The 23,432-nt window shown below is 45.0% G+C and overlaps 1 protein-coding gene across 1 annotated transcript; it reads right to left on the reverse strand.

The window, feature by feature from the left end:
* Positions 1–1,865: 1,865 nt before the first annotated feature.
* Positions 1,866–20,352, reverse strand: cfap206 (cilia and flagella associated protein 206; the record flags this gene model as incomplete). The annotated part of the gene is made up of 12 exons (XM_080514448.1): positions 1,866–2,102; positions 5,313–5,450; positions 6,278–6,471; positions 7,931–8,068; positions 8,442–8,640; positions 10,909–10,989; positions 11,668–12,011; positions 13,959–14,126; positions 16,024–16,212; positions 17,301–17,391; positions 20,077–20,160; positions 20,245–20,352. 12 exons carry the CDS (start codon positions 20,350–20,352, stop codon positions 1,866–1,868), a joined length of 1,971 nt encoding a protein of 656 aa, XP_080370574.1.
* Between the last annotated feature and the right edge of the window lie 3,080 nt (positions 20,353–23,432).

Raw genomic sequence — 23,432 nt, forward strand, 5'->3', positions numbered from 1 at the left:
GCTGTGCTGTGAAGGCCTATTCTGCTTTGTCTATTCAGCACCAGGTAAGTCATCTTCCAGAGGTAGATCATTCACTGGCAGTAAGAGATTTCTGTGCAATACTCGCATTGTTTTGCTGCCTCTCTCTGGTTGCACTTTATAGATGGGTCCATCTCCCAATCTCTCCACTACACGATGTACGACTTTCTCCCAATACGCCCATAGTTTTCCTGGGCCTCCCCTCGCTGAGAGATTTCTAACAAGAGCCCTGTCACCTGGCTATAGAATGATCCAGGTGTCATAATCCTCTGACACATTTATCATATTGTTTCTTTCCTTTGGCTGAGGACTTTTGGCTGTTGTCAGCAGCAATTTGGTAAGCAGCTTGCATGTTTTACAGCCCACTTTTGTACAAATGTCTGGTGATTCTGTGTTTCAGTCTCTCTCCGAGAGCCAAAGAGCAAGTCAACTGATAACCGTGGCGCTCTGCCATACAACAGGAAGAAAGGGGAGCATCTAGTGAGTTCATGCCTTGTACAATTGGACGCATGCACAATCTGAGGCAGATGATCTTTCCATTCACTCTTTTTTCCTCTTGTAATGTGAACAACATTTGGAGAAGTGTGCGGTTTAGCCGCTCCACTGGGTTGCTCTGCGGGTGGTAAGGAGTTGCACGAGAATGAGAAATTCCCGAAAGTTGTTGGAATCTCTGGAACATACTATTCTTGAACTCCCGTCCTTGATCGTGATGCAGCTTTTCAGGATGTCCAAAATGGGGAATAAAGTCCTGAAAAATCTTTTCAGCTGCTGTCTTGCCTGATTTATTTTTTGTTGGATAAGTCTGCGCAAAGCGGGTAAAGTGGTCAATGACCACAAGAATACACTCATACCCTCCTTTGCTTGGCTCCAGAACTCAAAAGGTCTGTATGAGGTGTATGTGGGATGACTGTAATGTGGTTTAGAAGGCGGTGCAGTGAGGCATGCAGCCGAGGGGCGCAAAGAGTTGAGAGCCCAAAAAGGCCCCGGGGAAGACCGACTACCCCAAAACCCCACCCTGACAAAGACCACGACGCCGAGCCCGGGCCACCAACCTGAGCGGCCACCCCAGCACCGCCACAAGCCGACCACATAGAGGGCCACCCCCGAGGGGAGCCGGGGGCAAGCCCGGATACCCCAGAAACCGGCTCCCGCACCCCACGGCAACCCAAACACACCAGAGACAAACCCAGAAAAGAATAATTTGTGGAAGGATTTGATCCTCGCCGGTTCCCCAGATCAAGCACAATCGGTTCTGTTTCTTTTTAGTGAGGGGTGTAGTGAGGTTCTGTTTTTTTTTGTGAGGTTCTATTTTTTAATAAGGTTCTGTTTTTAGTGCGGTTCTGTAGTGAGGTTTGTCAGAAGGCTGTTTACAGTCACACACTCCTCGTAAAGCTTCTCCATAGAAATGTTTATTCTGCTAATAGACATGAGAAGTTGACATGAGTCATAATTGGCTCATTAACAGTGGTGTATAAACACAATATATATTATTATAATTTTGTATGGTATTTTAACTACCTGTATAGTATTTTCTTATTATTTTTATGGCATTTTTTTTGCTGCCTAACTCATCATTGGGAGGCCGGACATAAAAAGCACCTCAAAACGTGCAGAATGTTCAGGAATAGGTTGCTCTGACTTTTGTGAACAATTCGACTGTTTCTGACAAAAAAAATGCAAAAGAACTGTAAGAAAATGTCCTACACAAAACAGGTGGGAGAGGCACCTCATGGAGCGCTAAGGCAATCAGGGCCTGCTGCCATGGAGACACTGAGACAAAGGAGAGGCATTTTCTATCAGATTTTCTGGTTTTTATTAAGTTTTGGGCCGTGACAAAGGTTCGTTGACTAATAATTTTGTTCAGTGGAGGTAACACTGCTGGTCAGGTGGGTTTTGATGACCTGGGCGTCTCTCCGCCCCCTCAGACCTGCCAGGTAGACCTGAGGCGTGGGCATGCTGCTTTGCCCCTCCCTCTTGGTGATGCAGGCGGCGTCCTTCATGTTCCAGGTCTGACTGTTGTTGTCCCGCCTCATGTGGCTCCGATCAGTCTGTGTGGAGATAGTCGCTTTGGTCCGCAGGTCAGCCTGAGGACGAAAATCACATTGAAAACCGGCAAATGCAATCCTGAAGGTTCAGCTGTAGTCAAGGATTAAATCAAATGTGTTATCCCAGATTATTTGACACACTCAGGCCAGTCACAAGATAAAGACCGACACATCATTACACGCTAGATGATGCTCTGTGTAAGCAAATCTTTATTGCATTTACCTGTCATTAAGAAAGAGTCTTTTATATATACATATATATATATATATATATATATATATATATATATATATATATATATATATATATATATATATATATATATATATTAGTCTGAGTTTAGGAAAAACAAAAGGTATATCAGGTATATTTCCAAACAACCCTGCTTTTTCCATTTCCCATATCCCAGTTTAACTAATTTTATGTAGATTTTAACCAACTATTTGGCATTTTTTTAACTTTTTTAATTTGAGTCGCGTCTATGAAATAGTGATATATGAATGGAAGTGTGGTTGATGTTTTGATGTTGTCTTTTGATGAGCTGCAGGACAGTCAAACTTCCCTTCAGGGATTGATCAAGAGCTATATACGTATATATATATATATATATATATATATATATATATATATATATATATATATATATATATATATATATATATATATATATATATATATATATATATATATATATATATATACACGTATATAGCTCTTGATATATATATATATATATATATATATATATATATATATATATATATATATATATATATCCATCATCCATCCATCCATGACAGTTCTTTTGATTTATCGACCCCCAAACCAAATCCTTCCAGAGATTTACAAACTTCTCGAACCCTCTGCTCAAACTCAGCCACCGTTCCAATACAGGGAGATCTGACATTCATGTTCACACCCCTTCCTGACTTTTAGTTGCAGATTTCATGCAATTAATGGACTGTTTTGGTCTGAAACAGCACGTTGACATTCCCACTCACTCCAGGGGTCACACTCTGGACCTGGTCTTCACTGCCCCCTTTTGCAATCTCCATATTTACAATCTGGTCGTGTCCGACCACATGATCATTTCCTTCAATTGATCATCACCATCAACCCTGAGTCTCTTCAGCATCTCCTCACCTCATCCCCATCAGTGAGTTATTAAACATCCTGGTTCTCCACAAACCCACAACAGTCACAACTGTCAGTCCCCTGGTTGATTAGTGAGCTGGGCCTGGTTTGGGACAATGGTACACAGCCTTAGGGTTCACTGTTCACAAACAGGTCTATAGGGGGCAGCAGAGGGTCTATTGTCAGTCCCTCAAAAAGCAACATGGTCAGTTCTATTCCAGCATCATCTGAAGCAGCCCTGGAAGCTCAAAGCAGCTCTTTGTTTCAATAAACCACCTCAGACCGCTCAGTCCCACAGCCAGTGGAACTGCAGACAATGGCAACAACTTCGTATTCTTTTTTAGAAACTAAATCATCGGCGGACATGCGCAGTGAGTAATTCAAGTGTGACGTAACCGACTGCAACCCAACATGGCGACACCCAGGCTGTAAAACAAACTTTTCTAACCACTGAGGGGAAAAAAAAGAACTAAACTAAACCAAACAAAGAAACAAAGGGTAAATAAAGCTAAATTATAACGCTGGAAGAGGAAACAATAGAAGACCTTCAAGCCTAGTTGGACGAGGACTACGACCGTCTCATCATGTCAAAGACTCCGCAGACCTCGTCTTCGAAGAGGAGCCGCGCTGAAAACTCCCCAACAGCGGCTCCTTCACCATCCAAACAGTTTGAGGACATCCGGGACAACATCAACACCAAGCTGTCCAGCTTCGATGCCCGACTAGCCCTGGTGGAGGAGCTCCACTGTGAGTTTCAAGCTCTTTGGGACTCGCTGGAATTCAGCCAATAGCAGATGGCGGAACTGACAGCAGAGAACCTGGGGCTGAGAGACGAGGTGAAGCTGCTTAACCAGGAACTGAACGGACTGACTCAGGAGAACAAGAAGATGAATGAATCCATCCTGGATCTTCAAAGCAGGAGCATGAGAGACAACCTCGTCTTTGCGGGACTTCCAGAACGGGAGGAGGAAAATGCGGAAACATTGCTGCGAGTGTGCAAGTTTCCCTACACACCGTAAATAACATCACTTTTGCCCACATCCAGGACAACCAGCAGCTGCAGCCCATCATCCCTAAGTTTGAACACTTCAAGCTGAAAGAACTGGTGAAGAGCCGCGGTAGGGAACTGCGAGGGACGAGCTTCAGCGTGAACAACCAATTCCCGAAGGAGATTTTAGACCGCCGTCGCTTGCTGTTTCCTGTGAGGAAGAAGCTCATCGCTAAAGGATCCCGAGCCGTCATCACAGTGGACAGGCTCTACGTCAACGGCCAGCTGTACCAGGACCCCGCCATCACACCCTGGCTCTACTGATGGTCCTCACAAATGAGTATTAACTCCTCAAACACACACACACACACACACACACACACACACACACACACACACACACACACACACACACACACACACACACACACACAGGTTTACTGAGGTCCAGGTAAATATTTCACAGCAACATTCATAAACATTATGATTGATTAAATAAGGTGAAAGTAATTAGTATTACATTGTTAAAATACATGATGCTTGCAATGTTATGATAATGGTAGTCATTTTGAACTTGCACTGTAAACGCTGGGATATATATATATATATATATATATATATATATATATATATATATATATATATATATGCATGAAAAAACTAAACAAAGCAGGTACTCCTTACGTCACCACTAAAGTCACCTATGAATTTGGGATTGTTTTTTTTTGGTTTTGGCTCCGTACTCTCTATTTCTATACCCCCCCCCACCACCACCCTTTGATAGGGTAAATTGGACATTTCTACTCACTACACTACAGAAATTTGGATTTAGACAAAATGACCTCTCCTAGACAAAAACATTGTACACCTCACCCAGTGCCTGTGTTAAAACAAATGATCAAACTTCCTCAAGGTTGAATCTCGAGAGAGGCACCAGGCAGGGGTGTCCACTCTCACCATCTCTCTTTGCAAATTTTATCAAACCATTCGCAGCAGCCATTAGACGGAACAATAACATAAAAGGAATACGAACATCAAATGTAACCCATAAAATATGCCTTTATGCAGATAAAGTTTTGTTGGTTCCAGTCTGAAGTTGTGCACATCTAACTGCTTCATGACTCACCAGTTTGAGAGCGTTCCGCCGAAGCTCCCACTCGTTCCACTCGTAGGTCTTGTCAATGTTGGTCTGAATGGGGTGGATGACTGTCTGTGCACAGCCGTCTCTCTTGGTGATGGACTTCACCTGCAATCTCTCGCCTGGCTGCATTTAGAAAACCACAAGTCGTAGAACAAATGGTTTAGTGAAACCAGGGTGAGATTCAGTCTGGGTTTCTTGTGGCTTGTGGATGGAATAATAACTATTTCTTCACAGAAATAAATATAGTTATTATCTGTGATTACACTTCCCAGTTACTCCTTTTAACAGTAGTGGAACGAATCGATAGAGAATAAGAGAGACTTGATGAAGTAACATGTTGGCCTTCACAGTCTTTCCAATGTGCAGATAGCTGTAATATTGCGGTGTTGGCGTTACCTGAGCTGTTAGCACTGAGTGAGTCACTCTGATTCACTGCAGCTGGAGTCACATTGGATCTCCGTGCTTCTTAAAAGAAGCATCGTAACTGGACTTAGGCTGTATCTGTGTGTGGATACTTGAATAAAGATATTTCTTTTCAAATATTTTCAAAACATGTCAATTTAATCAACTACATATGTAAATATATTTGTAGGTATGTGGGTAGGTGGAATATATAGGATTAACCACATGTTAAAAAGATCACGTCTGGAATCCATCGATCGATCGACCGACCTATCGATCGAACAATAAATAAATGAGAGTCATGACATAGAGGAGGCTGTTGAAAAGGGAAGGTAGTCCCTTTGGGTGCAGGCCGCTGCTACTGTCAGTCAGTCACAGACTAAGCGTGTTCAGGGTTAGTGATTAATTCCAGTAACTAGTTCAATTTAATCTCAATATTATTTGTAAATAAGAATGGACTGCTCACCTCAACATTATTTGATAAAAAGAATGGCCTGCTGGTGCATTAAGACATCCTTTCTAACACAGTTATGTATCAGGCTGCTGACCTCAGATGACACACCGGCGGCAGGAAGCTGCTGCTGCAGTTGGAGGAGCTGGATGAGTTCCGGGGAGCGTTTGGCTTTTTCTGCCACCTCTGAAACGAAGTTGTCCACATTGGCAGCAAATGTTGAGGCAGCTTCTCTGGAACTGAAAACGTAGAGCTTCTCTTTGTGTTTCAGGACTCCAATGTTTGGATTTCCTGCAAAAGACAGACACAAACTGGAGTGAGGATTCTTGCTGTTTCCTGTGGTGAACCAGAACAGCTTCATCTCACTGTCATCTCACTGACCGTACCCCTACCTCTAACCCGAAGCGTAAGCCTAACCTCAACTAATGCTAAACCTAACTAACCCTGACCCTAATAACCCTAACAATAAAACCAGAAGGTTTCCAGAGTCATCAGGGACTGAGGTGTTTGTAGGGGAAGTAGTGGAGTGGAGCCTGTATGGGTGGATGGACATACATTCATTGTATTTGGTGCTATATGAATGTCGCAGGATGGATTTTGCTCCTCCTCCCTGCTCTGTCTCTCCGTCACGACTGGTACACTTATTAGTGGGCAGTGCCCCTGACAGTGCAGCACATTTAGGCGTCCGCAAACACCTGCCCTGCACTCTGACTTGGTGGATGCAGCGGCGTGGCGCATTTCTGTGAGACTGCAAGGAACTGTGCCATGCGAGTTTCTCCCACAGCTGCTGGGAGTCCAGTGCTGCTCCAAAAGCAGGGATCTCGTTCTCTGCGCCATTCTGGCTCCACACGAGCTTGTGATTGTCTCCAAGCTCTCTGTGCAGCTGCACAGCAAAAAGCCCAGAGTTGAATTAACTCCCACAGAGTTTATTTGAGACCGGTCGGTCTCAAATAAACTCTGTGGGAGTTAATTCAACTCTGGGCTTTTTGCTGTGTGTGAGCCACTATCACCATGGCTCCTGGCTCCTCCCACTCCAGCTCACGTCTGCTCAAAGCCATGGTGTGCAGGCAATTACAGCCGGCTGCCACTCCCCACAGACTTGCTGTTTTGCCATGCGGTTTTGCTTTGCCATGTTCTGTGCTGCTGGGGTTCTATTGTGACATCTCGAGAATTCTTTTATCCAGCTCTATGGAGATTGGCTGGTTTTAATCCAATCCTGTTATTTTATGGTTGTTTTAATTCACTTTAGCTCAGTTTTATTCATTTTATGTTTTGTTTTTTTGACCTACATTGTCTCTGGGCCTTCACTATATATATTGTTTAAAAATTAGTGTTGTATTGATGTAGTGTTCTTCTATTCTATTTGACTCTTTCTTTGGTTCCATTGTTTTCCATTGTCCTTTTTGTCCATTTCGTGCCTGACAGGAGCTGCTGGGCCTCAGTGTTTGGCAGCCAGACCCCCTGGTGGCGGTGTTTCCCTTTTCTTTGCAGTACCACTCACGTTTGGTGTCCTTGTTTTGGTGTGTCACATGGTGTATTTGGTTCAGCCCCCCTGTCTGATGGCTGTCTGATAACACCAACCTCCTGCTTCCTGTACAGTGTTCCCGTTCCCATTCTAACTAACTCTTGGGGCGAAACTCCCCAGGTGGCGTTGTCTGCATTCTGTTTAATAAAATCAAACCCACCGCACTGCCACATAAATAAAGTTGAATTGAATAGAATTCAGAGGTCTGTATGAAGAGAAGGGTACCTGGAAGGAGAAGGCCATCCACAGCCAGTCTGTATCCACAATATCCCTTATACTCCAGCGGGAGCTCGAGGAAATCCATTGTACCAGATGGCCAAAGCCATTCATGCATCTTCAGCTCAGCTGGGTCAACTCGTTGATCTGGAAGGATGTGGGATGATGACAACCACAAACAACATCAACTTCCTGTCAGGAGTTCTGTTTTATAAGAGTGAGTCCAGGGGTCTCCAACCCCGGTCCTCGAGGGCCCCTGCCCTGCAGTGTTTAGCTGTCTCTCAGTTGCAACACATCTGACTGCAATAAAGAGCTTGTGACTGGGCTTTTTCACAACCTTGGTGATGACATCATCATTAGATTCAGGTATGCTGAAGCAGAGAGAGAGCTAAAACATGCAGGACAGGGGCCCTCCAGGATCGGGGTTGGAGAGCGCTGGACTAGACACTGTCCCAACCAGAATATGATCTTGATCATAGTGATTTAGTGTTATGAGGTTAATTCCTTCCCTCAGTCCTACCTGGCATCTGATTCATCCTCTGCTCGTCCGTCTTCACTTCTGCTGCCCCCAGCAGGTGGTCCAGGTAATCTGCAGAGAAGATCTTGGCTTGAGAGGCCAGGAAGGGCTGAAGATTGATGCTGAGGTTGTTGAGGATGCTCAGCAGCTCTGCCTCGTCCCGAAGGCGTCCCCACAACTTGGATATGTTCTTGAAGAGTGGCTGAATGACAACGACACCAGAGATGTTACTAAAAAGTAGAAAATTCGAGAGCAAATTCTGTGAGCCCTAACCGACAAAGAAGAAGAGGGAAAAACAAACTGCGAGGGAAAACAGAAATAAGAAAAACTAAAGATAATGATCCTGGATTACAACATGTTTTCCCTCGCAGTTTGTTTCTCCCTCTTCTTCTTCTTTTTCGTCTTCGTTGGTTATGAGGCACTTCCAGAATCCGAAGTAACCAATCAGAATTCAACGCACGCCCCAAATTTCAGCAAAGCTCAGAATTTTGGCACAAATATAACCCCATAGACATCCAGCAAGAACTCCGACTGCAAACATGACCTCAGAGGGCGTCTTGCTGTTGCCTCGGTAACCCGGCTATGCGTCGAGTGAAAATGAGCCGCCATCTTGAATAAGGACCCAACTCATTCATCACCATGTGGACGTCAGAGGTCACTCCACCCACTCACAATGACCCACCAAGTTCTGCCGCCACCTGGTGGACACTTGTGGTCATTACATCCCCACTCAGACTCCCATCAAACACACACACTTTCTTTGTACTTGAGCCCCGTCTCCACCGCACAGAAAGTACCAGCCTAGACGGGTTTAAACCGCTCCGGCTCGCGTCTCACGACATGTAATGCAGTCTAAACCGCTCCAGACCGCTCCAAAGGCGACCGCTTTTCAGCTACCCATCCTTTGGGGTGCCGGGGACCACGGAACGGGTCTGAGGTTGAGCTGCTGTCTGCTGATTGGTCAGTGATTTACTACACGCCCTCCATATTTTAATGTGCTGGCTGGATGAAGCCTCTGCTGTCAGTGTGGTCAGCTGTGCTCTGGTTGTTTTTATTTTCCTTTTCTTTTCTTTGCTGCTCAACTTTAGTGTTTGTTGTGAAAGAGCGGACTTGAGGCACGGGGGGGACCGGGGCTCGGGACTTTGCATCGCGTTGGAGTTTTCTGTTTGCAGCATAGCGCTCGCCGTGTCGTGGATGCGCGTCCGTGACACCGGAGTCTGGAGCTTTCGTCTCCGGCGCTGACCGCGCTCCGGCAGCTCCGCTTTCCAGAGGCGGTCAGCGTTCTGTTCAGCCGCGGTCAGTGGCGCTTTATCGCGGGGACGGACCGCGGAAGCGATGAAAAGGAGCTCGGCGCTTGGCGCCTCCTTGTTCCGGCGCTGTGCTGCCGGAACACGGAGGCTCCGGAGCAGAAAGCGTTTGAGCAGAAAGCTCAGACTCCCTTGTCTGTGCCTCAGCCAACCGGGGGGAACGCTCCGGCCACTTGCCCCGCACCCGAGCGCTCGAGTGCGGGGCACGTCGCCCCAAGTCACCAGCAAGTGGGCGGAGCGTTCGCTCTCTCACAACAAACACGGAAGTTGCGCTGCAGCTCTCTGCTGCAAAAAATGACTGCTGCAAAAAGTAACTTTTTTTTTTTCCACTGCAAAAAATAACAGTGCAAAGTGGAGAATTTAAACAACAACAGAGGATTCATAAGATCTACATCTGACGACGTTCTTTTCTGTTATAATGTCACATTTCTGCGGAGCTCATAAGCCCCGCCCACTTTTCATGCTCCTCTCTGCAGTGGAGACACGATCCAAAATTTCGGTCGGGGTTGTGCTTCCGAACTGCTCCGTACCGCTCCGCTCCGCCCCGGCACTTGTGTGCGGTGGAGACGGGGCTATAGTGTTTGCTTGTTTAGTAGATTAGATCTCCGTGTTAGATGATGTTTGCTACTTGTGTTGATTCATGATATGATTTCTGAATTATTTATGAATCAATACACTTATGTAATAAACGCTGTTAGCTGAAATGACCGATTCCTGGTAATTATTGTGCATTTATTGTTGACAATTCACTGGTTTGTAACAGTCTGTGCTCAAATCTCACACCTTTCCTGTTATTTAACACTTTTGTATTTAAACAGAAATATTAACTAACTTAAACAGCCCTTTTTACAAACGAGACTGATATTTTGGTATTAGCTATTTCCAGTTTAACTGATGGTGCCCCATTTAATTATGAATTGATAAAAAAACAATTTATTCAAATTAATATTTTTTCATTCATAAATTATTTTATAACTAATTTATTGACTTTTAAGTAATTACTCAATTACTTAAGGAGTTGTTAATGAGCAAGTAAGTGTTTACTTCCATGAATAATACAATTTTTCATAAATTACTTCCAGTGATTTATTACTTTCAGTAATCTATTACTTACAGTAATTGTAACAGAAATAACCAACCCAACCAATAATCCCAACACTTACCAGAGTGCTTGGCACAGCCGTCTTGGACTCCACAGATTGTTTCAACTGTGACAACAGCTCGGCCTTCAGGACGTCAATGTGCTGCACACACACGTGTGCATCAGCCTGGTGGAAGTGGAAAAACACCATGTGGTTAGAAAGGTGTGTGAAAGATTGAGTGTGGCATTCCACAGGGTAAAAAAAAAAAAAGTATGGTGTTCGACGGGGCAAAGCCCTTTCATCACACAACGACTTTTATGTAACAGTGTCCTACACAACTCAGTCAGTTTTTCTATTTAATTCATTATTCATTTTATGGGACATATTTGTTTATAATATATATATATATATATATATATATATATATATATATATATACACACACATATAGACACATATATATGTATATAAATGGACATTTTTGTGAGAAACTTGCTCTCAATCTGTTCTTTTATTCATAATATTGAGTACGGTGCTAATTTATATTGGTTACTGCTGTTGCACCACTGTGCAACAATCAAATAAAACATAATGTCTTACTGAAAGGTTGAAACTGTTTGGATTATGTGATGTTTCTCTTGGAGATCATTAAAGTATTTATCTATCTATCTATCTATCTATCTATCTATGTTGACTAAATTGACAAATTGTATAAATACAAATGATTGGGTACAACTGTAGGAAAAGAAAAAAATGATAAATTTAATCAAAATGAAAGGCTGCATTAAAACTTTTGAAGGTTTCAGTGGAGATTTCTGAAGAATGTAATTGAAAGGAAACCGTCTCCCCGTCCAGCAGTGGCTGCTGGCAGAGCTTCACCTGCAGCAGGGTGAGGAAGTGTTGCTGCTGCCTCACGTTGTACAGGGCCTGCTTCAGCAGGCCCACCGGCACCTCACCCGGGCCAGGCACCGAGTCCAGTCCAGGCATTGAATCCAGTCCAGGGCTTGAATCCAGTCCAGGCACCTCACCCAATCCAGCCACTGAGTCCGGCCCATGCGCCGAGTCTACGTTGCTCAGCTTCTCCAGCACCGCCGTGTACCTCCACGACAAACTCTGAGTCCCACCCAGGATGTTTTCTACACTATCCGCTGTGACGGTCAGAATGTCTTCCATCACTGCTGGCACTGGGAGGACACAATAGGACACATCAGGTCACATGAGGACACATCAGGACACATGAAGACTGTTAGATCTGTGGTCATATATCCAGTTTGAGTGTCTCTTCCTGTGCTCTGTATGATTCTCACATATGTGCCTATAGTACTCTAACAGTGCTAATATAGCGTAACGAAAACTGTATTGGCTAAACTACTGAAGAACATACGAGGTTACTTGAGCCCTGTTTCCACTGGAGAAAATGTGTTGGTGTAATTCGGTTTGGTTCGGTATGGCATGGTACGGTTCAGGTGCGTTCCCACTGCGAAAGTGGATGGTGCTGAAATAACCGTACCAAAGGGTTATATGTTTTTTGTAACCCTTTCTTTCTTCTGTTGTACCCAGCACAACAGAGTGGGTCAGATAAGGAGGAGTAAAATCTAGCCATCTGCTGATTGGTCAGTGATTTCCCTCCCTCTCGACATGCCTGCAATATTTAAATATCTAGCAAATATTGTTATATTAGTTGTTTTGTTAACCCGCCAGAGCTGCAGCCACAGAGCAGCAGCCTCAACTTCTGCATTGGGTCCTGGAAGAGCAGCTGCAACAGGGGCCAGAGACTGGGGCTCGGTGGTTGTAACCGGACCGGTCGTCCCAGGACCGGAGCTCGGAGGCGGCCGCGGACATCCGCCTGTGTCTATACACACCTTCCAGCCGCCAGCCAGCCCCGGTCCTGCAGCTCGGGACACGATACGACGTGACACCAACGCACCAGCAAGCCGCTGTGTGCTCTGGTGGATACCGTTACTGTTTCGAAACACGAAAGCTGCCATTGTAGCTACATGGCTGCGGAAAAAAAAAAAGGTAAACAAAACAACTAGCGCAAAGTGGAGTATGTAAACAACAACAGAGGATTCATATGGTCCGGATCAGTGCCACCCCCGGCTGAAACTACTGTTGAAGCGACACATAACTGCAGAGCTCACTAGCCCACCCAGAGTTTTACCACACTCCGGTGGAAACACCACAGATTTGGGTCTGAGGACACTTCGCCGTACCGTTCCGTTCCGTACCATCACATTCTGTGTTGTGGAAACAGGGCTTTAAGGCAGAAGGATGACGTGGCAAGAAGTCAGAAGGGGGCACTTCTTCCCTGCATCCCAACCAGCACACTGATCAAGAACACCGCCCTCTAATGCAGCAGCAATTTTTCATTAACCCTTTCCTCATGGGTAAGTGAGAAAGGGAAGCAAGACTTTTATTTTGCTCATTTTATTTGATTCAGTGAGTCCAAATCGTAAAAGAATAGTGTGGTTCTGTTTGTTATTGTGGTGTGGAGCACTCTCTTACTTTAATTTAATTTAATATTGATTACTCTTGATCTGTTTCTGGGAACCACAACCTCTCTAATAGAGTCCCATTTATTAATAAGTAAAAGATGTATAAATTGTAACTCTCAAAGAAAACAGATTGTGTGGAAGCGTGGGGCCTTTGAAGGATGACAGTTCATGTTGGGTTCAAGTGGGGTGATGATAGATGATGATGATGATGATGATGATGATGATGATGATGAGGAACACTCAAATCAGGTAATCTCTTAAGTCTGACTAGTCCATATCCACGAGATCCATCACATAAACCACATCCACCAGTTGAGCTCCTATAGTTCTCAATGGACCAGGAGTTTTCTGGTCCGTCGTTTCAGACCATGGATAGAATTTCATGAAAACAGTATTTGTTGACAGCAGCACCTTCACCAGGTAACAATCCAAACCATCGTACTGGACAAACAAGCCCAGTGGATGGATCTGGATCTGGATCTGGATCTGGATCTGGATCTGGATCTGGATCTGGATCTGGATCTGACCTGTTGGTGCTATGGTGGTGTTGACTGTGATCTGGGCTCTATGAGGCAGGCAGTCCTGATATCAAAGCTCTTCACTAAAGCAGAAGGTTTGCCAGTAAAGCAGGTGTACTTAGGTGGTGGACGCGTAGTTGTTCCTCTCCCTCCCTGCAGGCCCTGTTGAAGAGTCGGATTCCAGTGACAGTCAAGCTGAGCTCCTCCAGCTGCTCCTCCTTTTCCTTCTTCGAAAGCACCATGAAGACTCCCAGTTTACTGAGAGGGAAGATGCTCTGCAGGGCGGCTGAGGAAGAGGAAGAGGAAGAGGGATCAGACATCGAGCTCCATAAACAGGTGGATAGGTGAGGGCAGGTACATCTGGAGGGATCTCTAGTCCACCACTGGACAAACACACGCACACTAACATCTAGGGACAATTTAGGGTCACCAATTAATCTCACAGCATGTCTTTGGACTGTGGGAGGAAACACACACACCTGGAGTCAAGTCAAAAACCTTAATTCGTCCCAGGAGACAAATTTTATGTGAAAGCATAAAAAAAACAATAAAAAAAACACATGAAACCTTAAAAAAAACATGAAAGCATCAAAAACCGCATCATAAATACAATAAATGCTGTGGCAGTGATTCAGGCCACCGTCGAGTTCTCCCACAGAGATGGCACAGAGACTGATCTTTGAAATACCATCCTTTTATTAGACTAAACCAAAACTCAGACACTGCTGTCTCTTTTCAGAGAATTCTGCATGTCAGTCTGTTCACTACCGCCTGTCACCCCATGATACATGTCTCAACCAGTCCTGAAACGTCAGGTGTGTCATCACTCGTCCATATGCTGATGTCCATTCACAGTCATAGTGCCACCTATTCGTAGGAGGAAATTTAAGAAATTGTATTTTCACACACTATGGCCCCAAACTTTGATATCATCTTTGAGATTGGTCAGGATATGAAGCACATCAGGACATAAAAAAAGATCATGACACCCAGACTCTAAACCTAAGTCCGCCTTTTGGCATCAACTTGTGTTGAACTCCTCCTACAAGGTGAATCCATGAGACCGAAGGAACAGTCCTTCCCAACGAAAAAGGTAATAAAGAGAGAGAGAGAGAGAGAGTGAGAGAGTTTGGGAAAGATAGGCACATTTTCATGAATAGAAATTGAAAGTTTTATTTGTATTGTGGTTTTGATTCTTTAAAAAAAAAAAAAAAATCAGTGTTCGACACCTGATTGGTTACTGAGTTTTGATAGTAACTTGTTCAGTGCCAATTGTGTATAAGACGTGTCAACACACTGAGCAGACGACACATTCTATTTGCTGGTGAAGTAATCCAAAAGTAACTAAAAGTGCTCTGGTACATTACTTTTTTATTTTTGTACTTAGAGTAAGTTACTGATTAAATTTGTCACTTGTAATTGTAATGGATTACAGTTTTCAAGTAAACTTCCCAACCCTGGAGTTAACGCTGTGGAGTGTGTTAACGCTGTGGAGTGTGTTAACGCTGTGGAGTGTGTTAACGCTGTGGAGTGTGTTAATACTGTGGAGTGTGTTAACGCTGTGGAGTGTGTTAATGCTGTGGAGTGTGTTAACGCTGTGGAGTGTTTTAACGCTGTGGAGTGTGTTAACACTGTGGAGTGTGTTAGTACTGTGGAGTGTGTTAATGCTGTGGAGTGTGTTAACGCTGTGGAGTGTGTTAATACTGTGGAGTGTGTTAATGCTGTGGAGTGTGTTAACGCTGTGGAGTGTGTTAATACTGTGGAGTGTGTTAATGCTGTGGAGTGTGTTAATGCTGTGGAGTGTGTTAACGCTGTGGAGTGTATTAATGCTGTGGAGGGTGTTAACGCTGTGGAGTGTATTAATGCTGTGGAGGGTGTTATTGCTGTGGAGGATGTTAATGCTGTGGAGGGTGTTATTGCTGTGGAGGATGTTAATGCTGTGGAGGGTGTTATTGCTGTGGAGGATGTTAAAACACTTTGATGTGAGTTAGACGGGAGCTGTGGTCCATAGTGTTGCTTTGAGTGGTGCGTTTAAGTACAACTTAAGAAAATGTGACCTCTGAGTTTTACAGGATTAAAATACTTGTAAGAGCTTCGAGGTTTCAGTTACAGAACAAAGAGGTTGATGTAGACGTTGGGTTTCTGTGATGAAGTTGTGTCTGCAGTGTGGTGCTGGACTGAACCTGTGGCCTCCTGGACCGTCCAGGGCTCGGCGGTGGAGCCCAGGCCGGAGTGCAGCAGGATGTAGGAGACCAGGTCCTGGTAGACGGTCTGGAGCTGGTCCCGGGTCTTCACTCTGGTCTCGGTGATCCTCTGTCTCACTACACTCAGTTTGGACTGCAGGTCTTGCTGGACCACCTCCAGGAACTCTCCTGTTCACACAGAACCAGGTCCTTTAAAGTGGTCCTGAACCTGGTCCTGAACCTGGTCCTGAACCTGGTCCTGAACCTGGTCCAGAACCTGGTCCTGAACCTGGTCCCGAACCTGGTCAGGGCACAGGGTCACGTGACTTCTAGTCAGGAGGGGAGGCTGAAGTATGAAGGGACAGGTGGAGGGATGGATGGATGGATGGATGGATGGATGGATGATGGATGGATGAAGGGATGATGGATGGAAGGTTGGGTGGAGGGATGGATGGATGGAGGGATGGGTGGATAGATATATAGAGGGCTGGATGAAGAGGTGGGCGGAGGGATGGAGAGATCGATGGAGAGACGGGCATAAGGATGGATTAACTGGTTCCTCCAGCATCCCCTATGAACTGCAGATGATACAAACCTGAACAAAATTCACAACTGGTGAACCGCATTTCCATGAAAGTTTAGAGCATCGTAGCGTTTGTTTGTCTTATTTTAACATCAGCTGCTACGAACAGCTGGTGTAACAAGTCACCAGTCAACAGGGGCACCAGTGAAACCAAAAGACTGGACAGTAAATCACGATCGTAACAATTCACATTTAGTGGAAGTAAAGATTTCAGCTGATCTCCAAGGCTGAGTTGTAGCTCTGCTCTTCCCAATGCCTGTGGGGGAAGATGACTTTCGCTCTGACGATTCCAGCCACACTGCGGTGGCGCTATATTGTAATGGGGAATCAGAACCTGAGCGGACGTGAGTGACGTGAGAACTGTGTCCTGGAAAAGCGCCATAATTGTTCCTCCCACTCTGTTTCACGTTCCATATACAATGGTATTCCTATATCATCATTACATTACATACTCTTAATGAAGATGCTTGTGTCCATAATATAAAAGGAGGAAATAATGGACAAACTAATTCTAAAATACTTCGAAATAGATTTTTATATTATATTTTTATATTTATATTTTTATCTATTTTTATATTATTAGCACTGCACTGTCTTTTCTTATCTGTTTTGTTTGTCTGTATGTTCTGTGGTGCACGGTGGCTCTTGTTCTGCTCATTCTAGTGATTACAGTAGATTTTTGATCAATACTCACGTCTGGAGATGTAGTTCCTTTCAAAGTAAAGCTGCATCTTGATGGTGTCCAGGGTCGGGCTGCATTTCTTCAGGAGTTTGTCCAAACACAACTGTGAGACAAGAAGCAGAACAGCAGGAACACAGCAGGGTGCTCGTCACATCGCTGATCACACACACTGTGTAACATAATGGACGAGACACACTGTGTACAACATCTGATGTTAACAACTGACATTAAATAAAGACTACAGCTGGTCTCATATCACTGAAAATCATCCGATCCAAAACCTGACTGTAATTTCAGAAGCTCATTACTGTCAGTGTACAACTCAAAAGCTTTCACTTCACTGAGAGACCATAAGAGACTGACTGCATGTTACACTCAGCTCAGGTCTGTACTGGTACTGGTACTGGTACTGGTACTGGTACTGGTACTGGTACTGGTACGACACTGATTACAACATATTTCCGTTTGAAACTTTTCGGGAGCAACATGCTCACTTTCAGCTTTCTGTTGTTTCTTTACATCTAAATTGTGAAGCGAAAACATTAGTCTTTGATCCAAGTCAGTTTTTTGCGTTGACACTTACACCATGTGCAGACATTCGTCAGACACCTGCATTCTCCCAGAAGAAGAAGAAGGGTGGCTTGCTCACCTGAACCAGCAGACACAAAACATTCTTCTTCAAGACGTTTCATACCCCAAGAAGGAGTTGGGTGGACTCACAGGCCACGCCCGTCACTACAGACCACACCCTTCTGAACAGGCCATGCCCCTCACTACAGACCACACCCTTCTGAACAGGCCACGCCCCTCACTACAGACCACACCCTTCTGAACAGGCCACGCCCCTCACTACAGACCACACCCTTCTGAACAGACCACGCCCCTCACTACAGACCACACCCTTCTGCACAGGCCACGCCCCTCACTACAGACCACACTCTTCTGAACAGGCCACGCCCGTCACTACAGACCACACCCTTCTGAACAGGCCACGCCCCTCACTACAGACCACACTCTTCTGAACAGGCCACGCCACTCACTACAGACCACACCCTTCTGCACAGGCCACGCCCGTCACTACAGACCACATCCTTCTGAACAGACCATGCCCCTCACTACAGACCACACCCTTCTGCACAGGCCACGCCCCTCACTACAGACCACACTCTTCTGAACAGGCCACGCCCGTCACTACAGACCACACCCTTCTGAACAGACCACGCCCCTCACTACAGACCACACCCTTCTGAACAGGCCACGCCCCTCACTACAGACCACACCCTTCTGAACAGGCCACGCCCCTCACTACAGACCGCACTCTTCTGAACAGGCCACGCCACTCACTACAGACCACATCCTTCTGAACAGGCCATGCCCGTCACTACAGACCACACCCTTCTGAACAGACCACGCCCCTCACTACAGACCACACCCTTCTGCACAGGCCACGCCCGTCACTACAGACCACATCCTTCTGAACAGGCCACGCCCCTCACTACAGACCACACCCTTGTGAACAGGCCACGCCCCTCACTACAGACCACACCCTTCTGAACAGGCCACGCCCCTAACTACAGACCACACCCTTCTGAACAGGCCATGCCCCTCACTACAGACCACATCCTTCTGAACAGGCCACGCCCGTCACTACAGACCACACCCTTCTGAACAGACCATGCCCCTCACTACAGACCACACCCTTCTGAACAGGCCACGCCCCTCACTACAGACCACACCCTTCTGAACAGGCAACGCCCCTCACCACAGACCACACCCTTCTGAACAGGCCACGCCCCTCACCACAGACCACACCCTTCTGAACAGGCCACGCCACCTCACAGCAGGCACACTTCTGTTACGTGACGTTTTAACTTTTCAACTGCAGCTTATTTCTGGCTTCAAATGTTTTCAGAAACACATTTCGCTCAGCTGTTTCAGTAATATGAGAAAAATTCCATTGCGAGGCTAATGCTCTTCAAATACAAATACAAACAAAAGATTTTTGAAATATACAGAGAAGAAGAAATGCATTGCCACCAGGAGGAGAAGTCGGATCAACGTATATGCGCATGTGTGTGAGTGTGTGTCGTAAGTTTGGTCCATGTTGATATAGTCGTTTGAAATGTGGGAGGTTCTTTTTTGTTAATGTTTTGTTGTTGTTGACGTTTTGTTCTTTCTATTCTAGTGTGGAGTTTTGTTGCTCTGAGTTTGGGGGTGGAGCTCATAAGCGTTTTGCTTCAGCCCACTCCTTTTGAGCAGAATGTGTACTGCTCAAATAAATAAATAAATGAATGAATGAATAAATAAATAAATGAATAAATTAATGAATGAATGCTACATGCTAACCACCTTCAGGGCTCACACAGTGGCCTGGTGACATGCTACATGCTATCCACCTTCAATGTTCACACAGTAGCGAGGCTACATGCTAACGTGCTTCGGGGCTTAGACAGTGGGGAGGCTACATGCTAATAAAATTCAGAGCTCACAAAGCAGCAAGACGATGTGCTACATGCTACATTTTCTTAAGCGACAACTTGTGAAATGCCATATCACTTTGGTCAGTTTTGCATTTTCTATTGCATATTATTTAACATTTCAAGTTTTTCAAGACTGAAAAATGTTTCAAGATGTTTGTGACATCTTGAACATGAAAGATTCGAATGTATATTTTCACTAAAAGAGGAAAGACTATAATTATTTTATAAACCTCCACAATGAGCATTATTACAGTGTGACTGAGGGACTTTGACATCAGGATATCAAACAGAACAGTGGAAGTCTTTACCTCCTCCAGTTTGTCCACGTCCTGCTTGGTCAGCCTTCGGTCCACATTGAAACCATTTCTGGGGTCCAGGATGACAGCTTTCACCTGTAGACATTTCAGGAAGGTAAAGCACCATAACCAGCCCGTGACAGATGAACACCACCTCGCTGAACGGCTGGTTCCACTGACCATGAACTCCACCAGGGCGGTGGACACAACGTTTCCTCGGACTGCACACTCCTGCACCACGTCTCCGATGATGAACTGGATCCGGTTTTCTGCCTCAGCCGCAGACATGTCTTCACTTTCCTGTTTTCCTCAGCAGCCTGTTGGTGTTAGGTAGCCATGGCAACAGTAGGGGTCTGTTGATATCTGGTTGCAACGGTGACGGCCTGTAATGAGGCTGTAGATCCACCAGAGGGCGCTGCAGGAAAACACATTCTGAACTGATGATCCAGTGGCTGTAAATGCTGGTAAGTAATATTAAACATATACTTTATTAACATCTCATTGCCACAGAAAAACAACCTAATGATACAAAATCACTTTAATTCAGTTTTATAAAAACTATTCCTTCAATATAATTTTGAAAACTAGAAAATAACCTGATGTAGGACAGATGATACCGATTCAGTTTCAGCTGCACTTGTTTCATTTGTAGTTTTATTTCCTCTCTTTGCACTGTGAGCAAACTAAACACTTTCAGCTTCCAGGGAATCAAATGACAAAAAGAGCAATTTGAAAACATTTGACAAGATGGAGTCGTTCCGCTTCCCAGAAGCTGAAACGATCTCTTTACTTTACAACTGAGCGTGCTCAGTAAGGTCCAAACAAGTCTCAGTCTGTAAAAGAGAAACTGAAACATGAAAACCTGATTAAAATATTTATAATGTTCATGTAACCCCGTGCTTCTCTCAGTTTGGTTGATTAAAGACCAAGTGGAGCTCAGCTGTGTGGAGGAGCTGATGGAGGCCAGAGAAAGACTGAGCGCTGTTGCTGCCTGCCTGCGTTCCGGCTCCACTCCCACCAAAGCCTTTGGCTTTTCTTAAGCACTATGTATATTGTAAATATAACCACCTTCACTGCAAGCACCCTGCTTACCTGGCATTCCTGAATGGAAGCTTGCTCGCCTTGGTGTAAGTAACCTGTTGAATTAGTGAAAGTCTGGTTGTTTGGGTTACTGAGTGAGACTAGCAGTGTTCGGCGTGCCTCAGCTGGGGGTTCCTTGTCAGGCAGAGTGCACTTGTGTGGGATTTGTTTGTAGTATGGCATGGGCTGCAGCTCATGTTGGCTTCAGCGTCAGCTTTTCCTGGTTCTGAAAATAATATAATGGCAAATAATATAATCCTGAATCCTGCCATGGCGTTTGGAGTGAGCGCAAGTAAATCGTGACCTCCACATGCTACTGCGGTGCGTTCAATGACCTCTTGGAAAAGTCTTACTTGAAAATTGCTTTGACAATAAATCTGCAACCAAATGTCTTTGTCATCTGTGCTCATCAGCTCTTCAATACGTTTTAACTAAAAGTGCTTAAGTTGTATTTTCTTCATTTATTTTCAGACAGTGTAGTTTTACAGTCCTTTAAAGTGGCAATAAATAGTCATACTATCAATATAACTGCGACATCGAGTGGACAAACGTTTTATTTGTGTGCAGGAGGGCAGTAGAGTCGTTATCGTTCATTTCTCATTATCGAGGTGAACTGATCAATATATCGTGATATTGATTTGAGGCCATATCGCCCAGCCCTACGATCCAATCAGAGGGCTTGAATACCCTGAGGTCACACGAGGCCTGCTAGAAGGCTCTGAGTCAGCAATATCAAAATGTGATTGGTTGAAGCAGCAGCGTGATCGATTCTTGTTTTACACTGCAGACGCCTGCAGAATTGAATGTGAAGGTCTCAGGCAGATTTCTTTACCCGGCAACAGGTGATGGCTGTAATGTGATTGGTTAAAAGCTTTAGTATGGAAGTACGTGTCTGTAAACCGCACAGGCGGGGGAGAAACCATGAGAAGAAGCGGACAGACCATTTGGAATTATTTAATAAGTGTTTATGAACAAATTATAATAAACATCCGTCTGTGATTCAGATTGTGGTGCAGAGAAGGTCTTGCAGGTCCTGACGGCTTGCCACTGTCTGGTGTCTCCCAGAGGCTGGTGGAGGCTGTCACAGCACAGTGGGTGGAGGTTGGGGAGCTTCATTACTGGGCAGGGTGACAGCTCTTTTCTGTGCTTTAGTTTCCTCCTAAAAACAGAAAATATATTAGTAACCAAGTTGTTAAAAAAGCTCTTTGGATATTTTAGTGATGACGTGAACATTTGTTCTACATGATCTGAGTTCATACCTGGTCATCGCTGCAGGACTGGTCTGGACGATGCTCTGCATGGAGCCGTGCTGCTATTATGGCCTGATCATAGTATTTCTCCTGCTCCTCCTTTGTCAATGACCTCCACTGTGAAGAGATGACAAGATATTGTTAGCACACACAGGAACAAAGACAAGCCAGTATGAAATCACATCCCCAGCATCTAAACGCAGACACACTTACTCTTCTTCCCAACTCTGCATTCAAATCCGCACTGTTTTTGACTCCGAGCTCAGCCTTCACAATCGGCCTCTGCTCCTTGAGGAAGCACATGAAGGCGTTTTGTGGCTTCTTCACATGTGGCTGGTCCTTCTGGGCGCCACGCTTTCGTTTTCTGCAGGCACAAAAAACAAATGGTAAGAACAAGCATTCACATGGATTTCCAAAATAAATCAACATGTAATAGGATGTGTGGTGTTCCAGCCAAACATGAAACGGACTCAGGCCTCACTAAGACCAAATACATGATTTCTAACTGGTGTAGAAACTCAGAGGTTGAATTAAAGCTCTGGTAAACAAGCGACATGTCATGATGCCGATGCAGGTTAAGACAAAGAAACAGTCCCAGTTTAATTAGAGCCCAAACTGGACAGGTTGAAGGCTCCTGCATACTCCAACAAGAGCCCATAAGAACAAAAAGAAAGGTTTGGCTGTGACATCAAGTTTTAACTGCAGGAGCTCACTGCTTTGGGTGATGTGTTGAGGGACATCAGGTAACTCCGCACTCCGACATGTTAATGAGCTGCAGGGCTCATACAGTAGTGAGGTTACTTGCTAAATATGATTAGAGTATGACTGCTGCAGTAACTAGTGAGCTGGAATGTGCAGCACACAGCAGTACTGAGGTTTTGGCAGTGCAGCATCGACATACTTCGGCCTGGATGGTTGGCAAAGCAAAAACACATTTCTTGGGCCAGAGGGAGCTGGCTGAGGAAAATGACATCATTTTGTGTGGCTGGACCCCGGAGTGCCCAATTTGATTCTTGTTCTCGTGGAGGATGAATCCAC

Source organism: Blennius ocellaris, assembly GCF_963422515.1.
Source record: "Blennius ocellaris genome assembly, chromosome: 18".
Taxonomy (NCBI): domain Eukaryota; kingdom Metazoa; phylum Chordata; class Actinopteri; order Blenniiformes; family Blenniidae; genus Blennius; species Blennius ocellaris.